The 19,700-nt window shown below is 45.2% G+C and overlaps 2 protein-coding genes across 6 annotated transcripts in view; both read left to right on the top strand.

Annotated features, from left to right (window-relative positions):
* The first annotated feature begins 1,293 nt into the window (after positions 1 to 1,293).
* LOC105182602 (polycomb protein Sfmbt) lies at positions 1,294 to 6,286 on the top strand. 3 transcript variants are annotated; one of them, XM_011140147.3, is made up of 11 exons: positions 1,294 to 1,406; positions 1,503 to 1,666; positions 2,179 to 2,471; positions 2,669 to 2,900; positions 2,999 to 3,198; positions 3,267 to 3,461; positions 3,609 to 3,873; positions 3,990 to 4,726; positions 4,837 to 5,092; positions 5,170 to 5,516; positions 5,606 to 6,286. In XM_011140147.3, exons 2-11 carry the CDS (start codon positions 1,516 to 1,518, stop codon positions 5,933 to 5,935), a joined length of 3,006 nt encoding a protein of 1,001 aa, XP_011138449.1. In that variant the 5' UTR covers positions 1,294 to 1,406; positions 1,503 to 1,515; the 3' UTR covers positions 5,936 to 6,286. The 3 variants fall into 3 exon arrangements, with proteins under 3 accessions (XP_011138449.1, XP_025156640.1, XP_011138450.1); XM_025300855.1 differs by having other exon boundaries at positions 1,318 to 1,406; positions 1,516 to 1,666; XM_011140148.3 differs by lacking the exon at positions 1,294 to 1,406 and having other exon boundaries at positions 1,420 to 1,666; positions 2,203 to 2,471.
* A 3,846-nt stretch (positions 6,287 to 10,132) lies between these two features.
* The window catches only part of crp (transcription factor cropped), a 154,386-nt gene continuing 144,818 nt past the window's right edge, over positions 10,133 to 19,700 (top strand). For 2 of the 3 annotated variants that reach the window (XM_025300853.1, XM_011140151.3), the window contains exon 1: positions 10,133 to 11,928. In XM_025300853.1, coding sequence (XP_025156638.1) covers positions 11,846 to 11,928 — 83 coding nt within the window. In that variant the 5' untranslated portion in view covers positions 10,133 to 11,845. Of the gene's footprint in view, positions 11,929 to 12,031; positions 12,830 to 19,700 lie in introns of those variants that run through there. The other variant, XM_025300854.1, reaches the window with a different exon arrangement.

Raw genomic sequence — 19,700 nt, 5'->3', positions numbered from 1 at the left:
ACTACATGGACGACTCTCTACTCCCAGTAGAAGCGGAGATATCGACGGATGAAGGCTGGATATCGACGGAGAAAGGTTGGAAAACTTTAACCTTCGATATCTCCTAAACGGTTAGAAATACAGGCCTCGGACAGGTACCAAATTAAAGCCCTTTCAAAACCCTACATTTTGGACTACATGGACGACTCTCTACTCCCAGTAGAAGCGGAGATATCGACGGATGAAGGCTGGATATCGACGGAGAAATGTTGGAAAACTTTAACCTTCGATATCTCCTAAACGGTTAGAGATACAGGCCTCGGTCTGGCACCAAAATATAGTCCTCTCAAACCTACATTTTGCCTTAAATGGCGATTTTCAATTGCAAGAAAGTCGCGATTTTCAATCGCGACTTTCTTGCAAACGCTTCAATGCTACGCCGTATCTTTAAGTGCAATGTTAATTTGTCATGCAAATCTATCGACACAACGAGTTTAGTCGAAATCGATTGCTATTGATCATCTCGTTGGATTCACGCCGAGAGTGAAACGTCAGTCTCGGCCGTGTGTCGGGATGCACAATCTCGGCAACGTTGCGAATCAGAGCGAGATGGTGAGAACATATTCTCTCTCTCTCTCTCTTTCGCTTGGCTCGTCAAAACAAGCCGAGCGGAGGGCGGGACTTCAGACGGATAGACGGGAGCAGTTTCTCTGCGCGTGTGTGCCGACTAGATTCTTATATAGAAACGCACGGCAATTGAAAATGGTTAAGCATATACCCTGAGATTCTATCTGTTGCGTATGACGTGTGTGTGTGTGTGTGTGCATGTACGCACACGTACGTCACGCATACTTTCAATGCAACACATGCACACGGACACAACTGCGCTAAAAAACGCCTGCCAGAGTATAGATAAATACTAACGTAACGCTGAAATATTTTAGAAAAATTATTTTAGGTACACACAAAATATTATCTTATTATCATATATTTATATATCGATATAAATCGTATATAATCTTCATGATATTAATCATATACAATCTCAATTCTTATTTTTTTTGTGCATGTTAACATGTTAATTCATGTTACAAATGCATAACAATGCGCGACACCGTGCTTGTCAAGTACGCTATTATGGTTGTAGCACGGACATAAACCGCCTGAAAATGGATGTTGCACGGACAGTCACCAGATGCAGGTTTTACCGTCGAGACCTAAAAGTGGATGTAGCATTGTAGTTCCCCTCTCAAAATGGATGCTGATAGCGCCCATTCCCAGTGCGAAAAATCGGTGTCGCCGAAAACGCCGTGTTGGTCGCTCTCAGCTTCCTCTCTGCTGATACGAATCCATACGAGGTGAGCGTTTATATCGCCTTTGGTTGGTGAACCTGCTCTGTAGACCGCTCTTCTCGATTGCCAGTCCTGGTAAGTAAGATGAAAATAGGGGGGCCAAGCGAACGGCCTACCGCCGAATGTTTTGCCCTATTGTTTAGAATGTTGCAAAAAATAAGAGATTTGTAGTGATTTCAATTAGATGAAAAGCGGAAGCTTTGGTAGCAATGCATCATACATTTGTCGAGATGGGACAAGTGCTTTGCCAGGAGTGCAGACTACGGTAATACCGGTTAAAAACGTCGAGGGAAGCAACGAACGACTCTTTGTCATGGACATGCAAGCCTCTAATGGTAACGCACTTGTTTCGCATGCGGCATATTTCACTCTCGCTCAACCGATTTTATGTCCACGGCTATTATTCTTCGGCCGAATTCTCGCGTTTATTCATACGATCGAATATGTCGACCAGCTGTGATTTATGTAAGAGGAGGAACGTTAGGGCAGGTTAAATAGAGGTTCCGTTCTTCCGAGATATATTCTGGCGTCGCTTTTTGGTACAAATGATACCGAGATATTTATGTAAAAAAACGCGATAGCAGTGTACCCACTGCGAATTCTGTACATTCTACGTCTGTTTTGCAGTCATGTATCATGCGAACGTTGCATTCGTTATAATTATAATTTGTACTTTTAATATCTATTGCAGCATGCAAATGGAAATCGAATGATTTTGAGATTTGGCTCACTCGTCTCAGATTTCATGTGCGATTTTATATCGCACAGATGAATAACTACCTTTAGAATATTTTTGCACTAACTTATTGGATTTAAAAGTAACAATTGGTCAATTATGTGAATATAGGAATGGATGTTTCTATGAATACAGTGTATACTTCCATCTCTGGGTTTTCCGACCTAGGGATGATATGGATGGGAGATGTTATGGTACACAGAGAAACTACTCATGAACTCGCTATGCTGGAACCTAGTCAAACTGACGGTTCCTTTTATTCACATGGTTCACATCCGTATGAAGATATTAGAAATCATATTACACCTACTACCATGGTACGCTATATACCCCAACAGTTTTCAAACGAGTGTTCTGAACCTGATGAAACAATGGAAGCTGCAGATGCCAATGAAATACAGCAAGTATGTTGAGTTCTTTTTTCTTTAAACCAAAGAAAAAGAAGCTATATTGTTGTTTAACTTCTGTACTTATATTTTTATTATTATTAGCTATTATTAGTTGTTATTATTATAATTAGTTTTTAATATTGATATTTTTACATGTTATTTTTGTCGTGTACACAAACAATATATTAATATACATATATTGCTATATACAGGACTATGACTCACAATCTGAAAGACAAGAAAGAAGTGAGTATCTAACTCTAGACGACTATATTGGCGATGAAGAACGTGAGCAAGTGAACAATGCAGCGACTCAAACTACTCAAGATAGTCGCAACCGAAAAATAAAACCTATAAAACATCCTGGACTTGTGTTGAAAACACCAATTGCTTATCAACCTCATACAGATCTGAATTTTATCCCTATTCGTAAAGATGGTATAGGTGAGTATAATTGTATCGTAAATAAGATGTAAAAGATAGAACATTTATATGCAAACTGTTTCTTGAAATTGAATGTAATGTTGACATCTACCACACAGCTGTTTGCGAAAAATGTGGTGCCATTGGTGTTAAACATGCCTTTTACACAAAGGAGCGTAGATTTTGCAGCAGGGCATGTGCACGTTCCTCGGAACATATAGCTCCTACTGCCGATTCGACATATAGTCCATCTCATTCAGTGGATCAAGTGGTATCTACGCACCAAGTGCCCTCCAATGAAACTAAAGTTCCAATGGATGTAAGATAAAAGTTTGATCCATCCTAAACAACAAGTCTATGACAAGATGTAACAAAATAACTTTTTAGGTGGTTGTAAAGGCAGAGGTAGATACCAAGGAATTCGTTGAATCAGAAAAGGACAAAGTTAAATTACAGCCAGTAATGCCAGAAGATTTACCAGTCAGGAGAAAGAGAACAGCTGATATGGTTGGCTCCTATGATTGGACTTCACAACTTACAGAGCCTGGATTTTGTGCTGCACCAGTTTCTTGTTTCAAGCATGTGAGTTTTTGCGAAAAATCTTTTTTTTTATCATGTATATTTTAACATTTGTTTACACATAGCAATTCTTCTTAAACATATGATTATTATCTACACATTTTTGCTATGTTTATATATTTGTATTATGTTGCAAATTCTTGATTTTAGGTTCCTATATCAGAAATATGGGATAACATTACAGTAGGTATGAAGGTAGAGGTAGAGAATACCGATTGTGATGAAGTATGTGAAGCTTTCCCGGATTCCTTTTGGGTAGCAACTGTATTACGCATATGCGGATATAGAGCTTTATTAAGGTACGAGGGCTTTGGACACAATCCAGACAAAGATTTTTGGGTGTCTCTTTGTTCTAATGACATTCATCCCGTTGGTTGGTGTGCTACAATTGGAAAACCTCTTATTCCACCTAACTGTACGTAATCGAAATTATTTCTAACAAAATGTTTAAGCACTATTGAAAAGAACATATTGAAGAAAGTCATAAAATTGCGCGTGAGTAAGCCTGACATACGAAATTCATTTGTGCAGCGATCGCAAACAAGTACAAAGACTGGAAGGATTTCCTGATGAGACGATTAACCGGTGCGAGAACATTGCCGACTACTTTTTATAATAAGGTGAACGACAGTATGAAATCCCGCTTCAGATGCGGGCTTCATTTGGAGGTAGTGGACAAGAACAGAATCTCGCAGGTGAAAGTGGCGACGATACAGAAAATCGTCGGCAAACGTTTGCATGTAAGATACTACGATTCATCTCCGGAAGATAATGGATTTTGGTGCCACGAGGACTCTCCTCTCATACATCCCGTCGGTTGGGCCAAGAAAGTGGGGCAAACGTTAGATGCTTACCCCGAGTACTTGGAACGCGTCGCCAAATCGAAATTGTCCGAGGATGACGCGACGGAGAATCTCTTTCATGTGCCAAAGAATCATCACCTGCATCTGGGATACGCATTTAAGGAGGGAATGAAGATAGAAGCGATCGATCCACTCAATCTTTCAGCCATATGTGCGGCAACGGTCATGCAAGTTTTGAAGGAAGATTACATCATGATACGCATCGACAGCTACGATGAAGACGCCAGTGGTGCCGATTGGTTTTGCTACAACTCATGCTCACCCTGTATCTTTCCAGTCGGTTTCTGTTCCCAGCATGGTTTACCGTTAACACCGCCAAAAGGTTACGATTCTACCACATTCACGTGGGACGCATATCTCGTGGAGACTGAAACCGTGCCCGCTCCTGTGCAATTATTCAATCGGGTATGATTTCGTTACGTCTATACCTTGACACAGCTGTTTTGTCGACTCTTATAGCACGTTGTTTAGCGTATTATATATTTCTACTTTTATATATTTCGTATATATCGTAGGAAATTCCCCAGCATGGATTTATAGAGGGAATGAGACTCGAGGCAGCCGATTTGATGGATCCTAGATTAGTTTGCGTTGCTACTATTACTAGGGTGATTGGCAGGTTGCTACGAGTACACTTCGACGGTTGGGAGGACGAATATGATCAGTGGTTAGATTGTCAGAGCCCTGATATTTATCCCGTTGGATGGTGCGACTTAGTCGACCATAAATTGGAAGGGCCACGTGTACTCACTAAAAACACTAGTCCTACTGGTAAGCATCCATGTATACACATTTATTTGCTCGTTATTTTTATGTGTGCCTTCTTAAAAATGAACGCATTTCTGCAGTAAAATCACCGAGAGGCCTTAAACGTAAAGCTAAGAGAAAAATGAAGAGAGGCAAAATGTCTTGCGCCAAAAATATACTACCTCGTCAGAGTGAACGTATTAATGTGGCTCGTGAACGCGAGCGAGAATTGGAACCTGCTCAAGGCACGAAGATCGAGAGAGAACGCGACTTAGAGAGTCTACCGGAACAGGGAAGCAGAGAACCGGAAACGGCGGAAGAACCAGCTGGACCTGACCAAACCTTACCTAGTCCAACTACTGGGCAAGGTCAAGCTTTGAACGACACCCAAAGCGAGGTGCAAAATCCACCACCTCCCAGAGAAAGGACCGCCACATCGTACATTAACGTGAGTAATTTGAAGCACAGTTTAATCTCGTTACAGACTTAGATTAATGTCGATAGTTGACGAATTAATTTCCAAATTTGTCTTTATAGGTTACTTCGGCGAGTAGTAAATATATACCAAGGCTAGCAGATGTTGTGCATAAAAGTTCAGAATGTGGTGACCTAGTGCCATCTGAGTGGAATGTCTTTGACGTTGCACAATTTCTTCGTGTCAATGACTGTACGACGTACTGCGATAACTTCAGCAAACGTAAAATAGATGGAAAAACATTATTGACTTTGACTAAGGACCAAATAATAGACCTGACGGGCTTTAAAGTTGGACCGTCTTTAAAGATTTACGATTTAATTCAGCAGTTAAAAATCAAAGTGAATCCAGCTCAGGAAAGGTTGAAATTAGGATTGAAAAAATTATTATAACAAAACTAGTATACATATAGTTAGCTGTATGAACCTAAGTTTCATCTCATTACACACAAATTAAACATGGATTTACAGGTAAGGCATGTGAAGTAATGACAGTTGAAATCATCCCATCTCATTATGATTGCATACGTTATTTGTTACATATTTGACTAATGTACTGAAAAGGAAAATGTTTATATGTAGTTTCTTTATAGTCTAAAAATGATCGCGTAAAATTTAGATGCCGTATGATCACTATGAGTTCAAAAGAGATTATTTCATTCTGGAGAGCAACATTTATTTAATTATGGATTTATTGCCTCCGTTTGATGGTCTTTACAAAATATTTAATAAAAAAAGTACTTTATGGATCATGATAAAATAATTTATTAGAGAATCTCGGAAGGATAATAATAATACACTTCAAAATCTACATTTTTTCTCTAAGAATAGAAAGATCTGAAATAGAAATTGATCTTTTTTTTTGTAACACATGTAAATTGGTAGCAGTGCGAATAGTTGAGCATCAATTTTTGTTATTTATTGTTAAATATACAATGCGTTTTACTTTAAATCTATATAATTTTTTTTGCGTATTTAGATATTAATGCCGTAAAACGCATAAATTGAATATAAAAAAATATTTTATATGTTGCATTTGTCAATTTACCAGATTATGCAATCCAAATGCAACTTTCACAATGTATGTTATTGAATCTTATCAATTATTCTAGTAATTGTCAGTAACGAGGAAGATATCATTTTACTGATACAAATCTTTGATTTTTGTTGTGCATACGGAACATATGTTGCAAGTCTAATGTAAAACTGCATTCCAGAATGGATTCATCTATAAGAGCAGTCATGACAGCATCTAATTTTTTATATAGTGTCCATAGAATATGGTAGAAGAGATTTGAAATTAACATTTTTTCACAATATGTGATGTCATACATTTTATATATAATATATATATATAAATAAATATAAATATATATTTATACCTGATACATGTGTAAGAGAAGCTCGATGTACGTATATTGCACTTATACATATTCATAAATATGTGACATATTTTTTGTAATATGTTTTTTTTTTTTGACCGAAGTTTTTCTTCCAACCACACGGCATTATTTGTAAATCCATGCTGTCACGTTGCACCGCATTGAAAATACGGACGCACCAGCCACACCTACAGATAAACGCGATATAAAGATTGGTTTTCTTGTATAAAACGAAACATCAGTAAAATTTCGACCGCGCTCGTATTTTACGCATGTACGCAGAGTAAATTAATATAGATATATTAAAAAATACCGCAAAGTACAAAGGACATTTTTTTTTATCGATCCAATATCAATCAATACTAAACTTGTTCGTGAATTATGCATACATTTTTTACAGGGAGATATAATTCTGTCTATTTTAATAAATCTCTATCAATTCACTCTGTATCGTAATATATATGTATATATATATATGTATATATATATGTGTGTGTGTGTATATATATATGTGTATATATATATATATACATACTCGAATTTGTATATAACCAGAGAAACGAGAAGTTTGAACGTTATATATGTGCTGTATATATACGTATATAGTGTAATGTTAGGTTTAGTCATTCTCTCTGCAGACCATGACGAGCCTTATAAGGTGCAGCACTATCGTAGAGTGGCTGATGCGTGTACGCGGCATATATTGTATCCATATATTGCTTCATCTCTACGACGAATCAAAGCAGTCAGATAAAGTTAAAGCAAACGGCTTCGCCTCTTAAATATTATTTTAGTACTACAGCAGTAACGCGGTTACTCATATTATTTATTCGAACAGTCTGGAATCTCTCTAAAGAATGTGTTCCTCATCTCGCATCTTTTTTTTTCTTTTTCCAACAAAATTGAGTTAATAGCATTGCGTAAATGAATAATCGTCTATCAATATTGTATAATTCTCAGCGTTAAAGCACATCTTTTTCCAACAAAACTAAGTAAATAGCATTGCGTAAATGAATAATCGTCTATCAATATTCTCGTGTGTATAATTCTCGTGTGCGAATTATCACAGAATTCTAGTTACGAAATATTCATGTGAGAAATGAAATTTCTATATATTCGACATCGTCAACTTGTGCATCAAACGTAATCACCTGAGAGATTCTGATCCTTGTTCACAATTCATTCTCCGAGCTACGTACTCCAAAATCAAACAACGACATGGATGTTCCTTTGAACATGTGGGCTCTGAGATATACCGCATATTGTTACTCATTTGACTAAATTGATTAAATTTAAACTCAATTATACATTATATATTAAATTGGTCATCAGTTGAGTCACGACCTTAATTTAGCTGATTATATTATTTCTATCTGGAATTACGAATATGCGAAAGATCAGATAAATTATGGTTGAAATTTAATGTTATATCAGTAATAACAATCAGTTTACAAGTTTACTACGTGCTCATTAGATATATTTACGTTTTACATGAAACAGCGTTTCAAAACACACAACACAAAACACACGGCATTTTTAATAAGTCGCTAGTGGGAATTATTCGATATTCGATCCATTTTCTGTAAAATTTCTGTTACAACTCGTTTAAATTTCTCGTATACATATATACATATTCTTTTTTTAATCAAATAAGAATTACGCGCAATCACAAGTACAAAGCAGCAATACGGATTACGTTGTAGAGTTCACATTGTGGCATTGCGCTTATGTGTTTCAGCTTATATATATATATATATATATATGATTACGATAATTATTTTAATACATATAATGCGGAATTACGTTACGCTTCAGTTATCAGCGTTCGCTAGTAATTCCAAAACATTGCAAATTTAAAGAAAACAGTGTAATGATAAAAAAGTCATTTCAAGAGACACGAGTAATGATGTAGATATTTTCGTTTACCTTGAAGATAATGATAAAAAGTTTGAAAGTATACTCTGCATAGTTATATAAAGATATTTATTAGTTACGTTACATCTTACCCCTCTATGCCGTATTGTGACTTTACATATCAGTTTCTCGATTTACATATATGCCTCGCCTTTTTTATTGCGGCATTAGACTTACGAGAGAATGTAACATTCCACGTTTCCGCGCGAGTCTATGGAAAAAGATGTGGGCGATAGAGGGTTAAGAAAATAAAATGGACATTTGCCAGGAATTGTTATAATCATTATGAAACTATGTCATTAATTTTAGCCACGTATGTCTCCTCGGATCGCAAACTCGAGATTGAAACACATACTCGATTCATAACGTCGCAATATAATTTTCAATAAAAATATCAAAACTTGATATCCAATTTAAATGGCAGATTCAATGTGCGACAAGAGATCGCGTGATAATTCGTGGATGAGATGAAAGATATTTTCGTGATTGTTAATCTTCGAATCTTTATTGGTAAAATTGGATGTCACGTTAACGTTACGCGCGAATCGTCGATAATACGAATTATTGTTCTCCAATTGCACTATTACTACAAATTGACGGCTGGCAGGAAATTATCGGGAAATCGAAAATATTCGTCCGCACGGGTATTCGCATAATTTTGCAGCAAAGACTCCCCGAGTCTGAAATGTTCGAATGAAGAATCGCGCAAGTATCGAATATCGATTGTCGTGACCCCATTGCGAGTATCTTCCGCTGGTAACGCACACCGTCCATAGAGGGTAGATTGCATTATCAGCGGAGCAAAATCAATTAAGGCCTCTTCCCGCGGGATGTCGCACTGATTCGCGGTTATTAATTGTAACGGCGCAACGGAGGAGTCCGAGACTCGCGTATCGATCTATACATTCGGAGAGCTATTCGCGTCGCGTCTCTCCCGTGTAAATAGCGCCGAGTAAAGACGCCGCCGGCGTACGTAAGATTAGGTAAGATTAGGTAACACGCGCACACTCACACACACACACAACCCGTGTACGCTGAAATGCGCGGCGTGAGTCGTGCAAGGAGACGAGCAACGCCGTTGACACACGGCGGTTTCGCTCGTCTACTTTTGTGCTTGCATTCAGAATCGCCCGGCGCCTCGTAAACGTGACGCGTCGAGCGAGCGAGCGAGCGAGCGACCGACGCGACGCGACGCGACGCACGCCGACGCAACGACGACGAAGTGGTGTGGTGGTGCTGCTGGTGGTGGTAGTAGTAGTAGTAGAGGAGTAGTAGTAGTAGTAGTAGTAGTAACAGCAGCAGCAGTAGTAGTGGTGGTGATGGTGGTGGGAACGTTCGTTGTGTGTAAACCCGATGACCGTAGCTCACCGTAGCGTACAGATGGTCTGCTACGTATATACGCTACGCTCACGGTGGGGGGAGAGTGGGGGTCTACTAGACTGGCGTATTCTATGGGCGGGGCTTTAGCCAGCTGGCAGATGTTTCCCGCGCGGCCGCGTTACTCCTCTAGCGTAAACCTACGCGACGCGAAGTAGTCCCCGATCGCGCGACCGAATATTTCCCGCGGTGGATGAGCGGCTGCACGGGCGAATTCGCGTACCGGTTTCCGCTGAGAGGACGAACGATCCATGACGACACCGACCGCGAAAACAGTCGGAACAACGAGTCGATGACGAAGATGAGCTGACGAGGGATTGGTCCGACTAAGAGCCACCGTTCAGGGCAGTGCGAGGCGCGCGTCACCCCTGGTCGCGTCGAGTCGTGAGTCGTCGTGACTGTACCGCGCTCCGGGACGCGACTTTCAAGTGTCTCCCGCGAGCTGAATTCAACGCGAAAGTATCGTCGCACGCGCTCGTCAACCGCCGAAGGACATGGTGCACGCCCGGCACGCACATACCATATAACGTGCGTGCCTCGCACGCGGTCGCCCACGGACTTGCTTCGACGACGAGTAGACGTGTGTGAAGGATCTACTTGCCGCGCGCGTCGCGCGATGTTTCTACCGGCGTACGTGAACGGAGCGACACTGCGAGCAACATCGTCCCGCATCCGTGCGTCTTAACCAGGTCGGTCTGGCATTCCGGGCAACGAACAGTCGCCGTAAAGCCAGTGAGTAAGCGCCGAGACTCGACGCGTGTTCGTTTTCGATATCACGCGGTGGAACTTTGAATATCCTCCTGTGCGTGTAACTTTCGCCGCGAGTGTCCGACATCACAGAGATTTTCCCGTATGTGACTTTCGACGAGGAGGCTCGCACATCGCACGAATCGTTTACGATTACGACGAGTCAATCGTCGACCGACGGTCGATCGGTCCCGTATGTTACGTGAGTGAAGTAAAAGTGCAGTGAGACTGTGAAGAGAGAGAGAGAGAGAGAGAGAGAGGGAGAGGGAGATAAGGGCCCTCAGCTGAGCGCCCTAGCTCGGAATAGCGTAGCGACGCTCCTGACGCCGGCGGCGGAGTGATCCACAGCGCGTCGTGGGGGCCCTCAGCTGTTTCCCGCCAAAGATCGCCATTACAAAACGCGTTCGGGCGTTGTGTGTGCGCGCCGCGCGGAGCGTGTGACTGTCTCGTGGACGAGTCTCGAGTGCGTGCCACCGGCGTCGGTTGAGGCAAGAAAAAAAGCGGGCTTCGTCGCGAGACACGGCGTTAGCCGGGGAAAGTGGCGAGCCGCGACGCGAGTGTACCGACGTATACGTATATTATAACCGAAACGAAGACGTGTGTTTGATAAAACGCGCGTTGTTTGTCCCCCCCCTTCCCCTCCCTCCGCCCCGGTGGAGTGCGCGGTCGGGCGAGCGAACGAACGAACCAACCGACGGACGAACGAACGAACGAACGAACCAACGGCCGGGCGAGAAAGAGTGAGAGCGACAAGGAGAGAGGACTACACGGAGAAGAGCAACGCGAAGCCCCGTCGTCTTCTCGCAGCCCCACGACGACGGCTGTGTCGGGGACGTGAAATTCGCTCGACGGGACTCTCGGACGTGCCGCGGACCAACGAGATATGTCAGTGTTTGGTGGTGACGATCGGATTTTGCTCGAGGAAATTGTCGAGGTGACTGAGCAGCAGGAGGCTGAACTGTGCGGGTGAGTCTCTTCATCCTGACTATCATACCGGGCGAGTAAAAAAATAGCACGCGCGTAGTAGTAACGGAAGAAGTAGAGAGAGAAAGAGAGAGAGAGGGGGGGAGAGAGAGAGAGAGACAGAGATAGTGATGATGGTGGGTACCGCCATGTGTCGATATATGTATGCATGCACCTATATATATACGTGCATGTACACGCTGTGTGCTCGCGTTTGACATGGCGCGATTATATGCATATACACGCTCATTGCGCGTACGAAGAGAGTAGAGTAGAGAAAGAGAGAACGAGAAGGAGGGACGATCTTTATTGGCTCTTGAAAGAGTGTCGTGTCCGACCCGCTTATCGCTTCAACCTGTTTGCGAGCGTAACGTAGCTGCCGCCGTGGCATCGGGGCGGCGACGACAGCGGCGACGGCGGCGGCGGTGGTATATCGACGTCGCCGTTCGGGCTTGCTAGCTCGCGAAACGCGCGTGTATATCGAGCCGCGCAAGAGAGCGAGTACAGCTGTTGAAGCCGGCCGGCCGGCCGGCCGGCGCCCGTCCGATATCCGGCTGCTGGCGGCCGATGTGTGCGTGATCGTGACGCCGCTTCGTCGCGGCGGTCGCCGCCACCGTTATCTCCGTCTCTGTCTCCATCGTCGCTGTCGTCGTCGTCATCGCTGCCATCGCCACCGCCACCGCCACCGCCGCGCCGCACCGCTTCCCGAAAGCCGCTTTCCGCTGGAAACGCAGGGACGCGTAGCGCCGCGCCGCTTTGCGTCGGACCGGCGTTCGCAAGTCTCCTCCGCGCGCTCCTCCGTCCGCGTTCACGCCCAAACAAGCATGGCGTGCGGGCTCGCTCGCGCGCGCGGCGGATGCATTCTCTCGCGACGGAGTGCGGCTATGACATTGCTCCTGTTACCGTACGTTTCTGCATTTCATTCCTCGCGTGATCCGCTGCATTTTTCTCCGGCCAGTTTTTCTCCTCGCCGCGAGCCTGCGAGATTTACGAGTGCTGCTGCGCACACACTCGGGGATAATTAATACGGATGGATGCAGACGGCGGAGGGGGTATTTTTCGGACGGCGCGCTAACCCGGGACTGTCGGGCGGCGTGTGTCGATCTCTCTCTCTCTCTCTCTCTCTCTCTCGCTTCAATTCGTTACTCCCCTCTTGCGTTGGGTTTTCACAAACGGAGCACAGCACGTTATTCGAATTACACAATATTTATGGCGACGACGCAATCGTCGATCGACACAAAGAGTTGTGCAAATCTCGCAGCTCGCGACGATCGGGGACGGCGAGTGGACTGGCCATGAGTCTCGCTGTACGGCGCAGAAACGCGAAATTGTCCTGTGAAAATGATAAAGCGGTTCCACACCGGGGCCGCTGCCATCGCGCCTCGGCTCGACGACGTATGCCAAGTCATTTTTTTTGCGCCTCTCCGTTTGTGTACGGCGTGAGATTTTTTGTCTCGCGTTCGAGTACAACGATCGTAGAACAAAGAAGCAGGAAGACGCCGAGGAAAGTATGTTCTTTTGTGTACAGCCGAGTGACCGACAGAGCGGTGGGGTATACGTCGCGCGTACGTTACGTAAAGCCGCGTTTGTTGCACAATAATCGGTTTCTATAAATAACCGCGAAGCATGCCGCGCTTCGGCTCGACTTCTTGTTTACATACGCTCATCACCGTTGCACCACGTCGCTGCTCGCGCTCGCGCCGCGTCCCTCGGGTCGTGCCGTATCTTTCACTTCTGGATCGGCTACGATCTCATTCATAGCACGCGGAAATATTCCCAGCCGTTTGTATACTCACGTCAAATCTGAACTTTGTACTTTGAGAAATCGCTTACGGTCCGTTTGCAGAAACGTCGATTACCATCGTGTACTCGCAGAAGGCAGAGAGACGCCGCAATGAGAATCGATTAAATTGCGTTCGACTCTGCTGCGATCTTCGACGTCCACGTTTATCCCTGAGGCATACATCAATGATCGAAAGATGATTGTTAATTATCAGATTCTTTCCACTCGCGTTAATTCGCATTGCTAGAGATCCTTTACGCTGTGTATAGGACGTCTCTCGTTCGTAGAGAACAAAAGAGGAGAAGAAGATGATGATCCCTGCGCGCGCAGAAACAAATCGAAGATAAAAACGTGTGCAAAAACAATTGTTTCATTCGGTATCTCTGATTTTTGTCTCTTCAAGTGCAGGACCGTCACTTCCTTCTCGGATGCATCCCGTACGCAACAGCAAATATATCTGCTCACCGAACTGGGAATATCCCGCAAAAGAAGGATCATTAAATCTCTCGAGTGCACATTTTACATTCCTACATCGAGTCGCTCGCTGTCACCGTAGTCATCGGCGATATAAAAAGCGTCCGAAAGTAACGTCGCATATTGTTTGGTGTGTATGGTGTAAGAGATATAAAACAGCGTACGCCATGTTAATAAAAGCGAGGTGTTGGCGTTGCTGTCGCACACCACACACACACACACACACACACACACACACGCATATAAACATTCCACGCTCATACAGGCGCAAACGGATTATTACAATCGGTATCAAGCGTAATAAAATCAACATTGTACGCGACATACCTAATTAAGTAATAATGTCGTTCCTCATGCATCATTACTTTTCATTGCATTATTCATACGTTTCTAATCGCGATGCAGCAGCGAGAATCGATGGAAGCGGGCCGAACGCGCGTATTGACGTTGATCCGAATTATGCAACTTATCATTCATTGTTTATGCTGCGTTATCTGATAACGTCATTACGCGGGTTTCGCGCCACGATAAATCCGCCGTCATAGTTACGACGTGGTGTGGCGTGGCGGAGAGTGACAGAGAAGGAGGAATGGGGGGAGGGAGGGGGGAGAGAGAGAGAGAGAGAGAGAGAGAGAGAGAGAGAGAGAGAGAGAGAGAGAAACTATTTCCCAAACTTGCCCCGTTGGAATGTATAACTTTGACACCGAAGTTCGCCGTAACGCACAAAATCACATCAGATATGCGCTTATCCGTTAATCGCTACAGGTACGATATCAGCCGATTAAAACAGCCTGTCGTTGTTGCGTAATCAGTACGGTTCATGCAACCGGCGATCGCAATAAATTTTCAACCGCGAGATAAAAGCGATTTATTTCGGCGCGCACTATTTACCGGTTTATTGAAAATAGCTTCGGAACTCGAGTCCCTCGCCTGACGCGAATGACATTTCGCACGTCGAACGCACGTCGTCGCTTTCGTAACGCGCGATCGACGAATATACTGTGAATTAAACACACTAATACGCGCCTCTTCCTTTCTTCTAATTAGCACGACACACTTTGAACCCGGCGCTTAAGCTCCGCGCGTGATCGTACAATTGTTCACTTTTGTATTCCGTGATATGTCCCGTCATCTGTTCTTCTTTTCCTTTTTTCTTTTTGCAATAATGCTACTTTGAATAATGCAAATGACTCAACAATCGCGATTTTGCAATCGGCCATACATTTTATCTGGCATTTCCTTCGCACCACCACTATCACCGTGCGACGTCAGCGACGACGACGACGACGACGTAAACAGTCGGACATTCCCGCATAATGCGATTCCGTAATTAATATGCATGCTTCGCGGCACGTAAGCACCGCGTATCGATCAGATAATGATTAGCGGCGTAGCCGGCGTCTGAATGATACTTATCTGCGCGCGCGCGCGACAACTACGCGAGCTATCTCGCGGTAAACGGTTTACCGATTCTTTCGCGTTGGCACACACGCGGAATCGCGAGTCACGACAGAGGACGGCTCGCGCGCGCGTCCTCCTCAGGTCGACGCAGTTTTCCGTGTTGCGTCCGTTCGCGACTTAATAAATGGGTCAGGCCAAACCTGACCACGGTGAACGTAGCGACGTACCATATCGCGTACGTCGCTTTCCAAGTATGCGCGCAACGCGGACACGTCGCGCGTATCGCGCGCGTCATGTTATCGTCGTCGTCAACGTCGTCGCGATGGATGCATGCGCGATGCGGATCGACGAGAGGCGCGATATAAAGCGAGAGGTGCGCGAGGCAGAGCAAGATGCAGCGAGTGAGTTATATCTCGCACGATGTGCACCTACTTGCACCGGGTTAACCTCTGCATTCGGGTGCGCATGCACCCGACGGAGGTGCATGTCATATAATGTTCGTTCCACGGTACGACGCAAATCACGGGCGCGTCATACGCGCGCGTCCGAGGAGGCGCCGTTGAGCGTGATGAGGTCTTATGGTGCAATCGTCAAACATTGCCGCGAAGAGGCCAAGCTCCAGCTGGGAGAACATGTAATTTTGGGTATTTTGGGAAAACGCGCGCGGCCCCAAGACACAAGTCGATCGGCATGTACGATGAAAGTCGACGAAATACGCAACAAGTCTCAGAGATGAGATTTCACGCAGATCCGAGTAGCGCTCTTGGAGTTTACGTCCGTGTTGAGTTGTGCGTTAACGTTTTGCTAATCGCGCTAATTGTTGACATCGAAGGGACGGTACGCTCTCGGGACACGGCGGGAGTTCGCGATGCTTGCGGTTGGCGGGAATGTTGCGGTGTGTCACGTCGCGCGGCACCGTGAAATCTGTCCCGGTCGTTTGAACGGCTTCGTCTAGGAATGGACTTAACACCTGCCGCAACTGCATAATTTTTTTCAATCTCGTTATCCGTCGGTACTTCCTGTCGGCGAAGTTAACCAGGTTGAACAACTCGCAGCCGTCCGTTTCCGCCGCGATAAACGCGCGATTCTATCGTTTCCGGGGACCCGTGGCTTTATCATTCATGCAAATACTACGGCGAGTGATAGGTCGCTGTTTGCGGCATAACGTCCGTAATCGATAGAAGAGCGCCGCCGCGCCGTCGTGATAGACCCAAGTGGACAAAACGAGTCTTTATTTAAATGTCTACCTGCAACGACACGACTTCGCAATAAGGCACTCGCGTGTGTGTATATTTCAACCGTAAGCCCGTGCAACGACGTTGTTAATTAATAAAAGGAATACCTATAGTTCCATTGTGTGTACTCACTTTACGCGGACAGGACTATCGCGAGATGAACGCGAGTAAACAGGCAGAGCCTTATTTTAAGACGCGGCCGTCGAGTCGTGATAATTGCATGCCGTGCACAACCCACGTTTCCACACAATGACTTTACGATATCGCCGTTTCCATCCCGGTTTCGCGAATTATTAGAGGCGGATTTGATATACCGCTCTCCTCCGATTCGGTTCGCGAGAAAGTGGAGGAGGAGAAGGGGTAGAGGGGGAGGAGCAGGAGGAGAAAAAGGAGGAGCTACCGCGCGATAGATGCAAATAGACAATACGGGTCTTTATTTTAGGAACCAGCTGGGAACACGGCTTCACAATGTAGCACACACAGCGAGCGAGTTGCAATCTGCAGCGTTTCGCCGCGCTGCTGAAGAGTTCTGTAGCGTGCGCGCGCACGCTACCACTATCTGATTAATAATAATAAATTAATCCCGTCTTTCACGATGCACACGCACACACACACACACACACGTGCGCGCGCGCGCGTGCGCGGCTTTGCAACGCGGCCGCACGAGTGAGCCGTATCTCACAGCGTTTCACACGTTCACAAAAGAAGTTAACTACACGCCGCAGTGGCACTCTTTAATAATAATAAATTAACGCGATATATTCTCTCTGACGTGGCTTTAGAATATACGGCGGCGCACACACGAGTGAGCCGTGTTCGACAGCGCGTACCTGTTACGAGAAATATTACCACGCCGCGCGATACCACAGTTTAATTAATAACGAATTACCGTAACTTTTCTCGCCAAGATGCAGCTTCTCATGCTGCCGGCGCGAATGCATCGTCAAAGAGGCGGACGAGGCTGGCGCATCTCCGAAAATTAAATATCGAAGAAGGAAGCTTTTCCGACGCGTGCTCGACGGTTCTACCTGAATTGAATTTATTAATTCTTAACCGGCGGTTTTGCGTCAACAAAGACCAGGCGACGTGGTGGTGCGGAGACGCTCTTTCGTTCTTTTTCTTTTTTACGTGACTCCGAAAGCGTCAACACCGCGCCTTTATCTCGCATCCTCTCGTCCCTTTGATAATCAGCGCGATGAACGGCTCGGCGGCACAACGTGCGCGACCTAGCCCAACGTAGATTTTTCCGACGCAACGTGCCGGTGCATGTGTGACTCAATCATCCGGGGTTCTTCTAACACCCGGCAGGTCGGCTTTCGAGGTTAAACTAGTCGTTTCGTGACCGTCTGCCGGATGGTCGTCGACGAGCCGGTATTTCTGTCTCTTTTTATGGCCGTGCGCTTACGTACGGCTCTCTCTCTCTCTCTCTCTCTCTCTCTCTCTCTCTCTCTCTCTCTCTCTCTCTCTCTCTCCTCTATCTATCTCTATCTCTCTCCCTCCTCCTCTTCCTCTCCCTCCCGCTCCCCGCATTCGCGCGATTGGAATGTGTGGGTGTGAGTGCGAGATACGGAGCCATGAATGAGGCTCCTGATTTCACGTCTGGGATCGTCTGTGCATAAACTGCGACACGAACCGTTATCGCAGCCGGAACAATCGCCCTCGGCGTACTTACGAATTGCGCTCCACCCCCGCCGTCCTTCTTCTCTACCTGACGGGTAGACGCGGTCACGTGGTCGTTTTCCCTTAATTCAGCGCTCATCGTGAAACGCATACGCCGGGCTCTTCGAGATACGACAGGTACGATTTTTGCATAGGAACGAGTGTCAAAGCACCAGGTGCAGCACCCGGTAGCTGGAGGTAACGCAGAGCCAGCTGCCGCTCAGCTGAAAATACCTGGGCTCTGTCGTTTTCCTGATCGGAAACTTTAAAACGACGGCGCGACGGTGGGATCCCTCTTCTTCTTTTTTTTTTTTCCCATGAAGTTTTTTCCATGAAAATTTACATCCAGCCGGGTGATCGGCGATTTGGTCTCGCACATTTTTGTCAAATATAAAGTTGCGCGTCGGAGGGATGCGCAAAAGTGGCCGGCAATGTTAAAATTACACGCTCCGTAATTGGTTAAAGTACTCAATTTTATAATTCTTTTTTTCTTTTTATTCACGCAAGCACACGGACGGGACATTCGACGTTTGACTGATTTTGTGTGTGCGCCCAAACGTTGATTTAATTCCCACGGCGTGCAACTCTGTTCTTCTCGCGCAGGGGAAGAAGTGGGAACGGTTGGGGCATAGAGATGATCCTGAAACTTCTTCCAGTCTGACAGCAGACAACAATGGTTTCTCTGTTGACCTCTTACGCTCCACATACCCGTCGTGCACCGCAAACTTCGCCTACACAAATATTCGCGCTCGTGTGTGGGTGTTATATACGGATAAAAGAAAAGGGACGCCGACATGAGGCGGGAATAATGCCTCTGTCTCACGCCCCTCTTTCATCTTTCTTTAAGTATTCATGCGATGCCTCTTCGTCGATGTTGGTCTTATTTTAAGAATCCCATGTGTGTTTCGTTGGTATGCGTGTGTGTGTGTGTGTGCGCGCGCACGCGCGATGCACGCTACGTATCCCGCGCAGCCGTACAGAGGAATCGCAACGGTGAAAAAATTGCAGGCTATCGATAACAAAGCTTTCGATTACAAACGCTCGCATCCCTTTCCCGATTCTTTCATACTTTCGTCGAACGTAACGAGATGGAAACTTTCCGCGAGCCTTTTTGCATACGTAACGAAACGTCGTAACGAATGTCCGCGTAAACGGCTTAAAACGAAAGACTATACCGAGACACGAAGCGGAAGACTAAAAGTTGAAACTTCCAGCGAGGCTAA

Source organism: Harpegnathos saltator, unplaced genomic scaffold (genome assembly GCF_003227715.2).
Source record: "Harpegnathos saltator strain DR-91 unplaced genomic scaffold, Hsal_v8.6 scaffold386, whole genome shotgun sequence".
In the NCBI taxonomy this organism is placed as follows: domain Eukaryota; kingdom Metazoa; phylum Arthropoda; class Insecta; order Hymenoptera; family Formicidae; genus Harpegnathos; species Harpegnathos saltator.
Note: the sequence above shows the minus strand (reverse complement) of the source record. Positions and strands in the feature narration are given on the sequence as shown.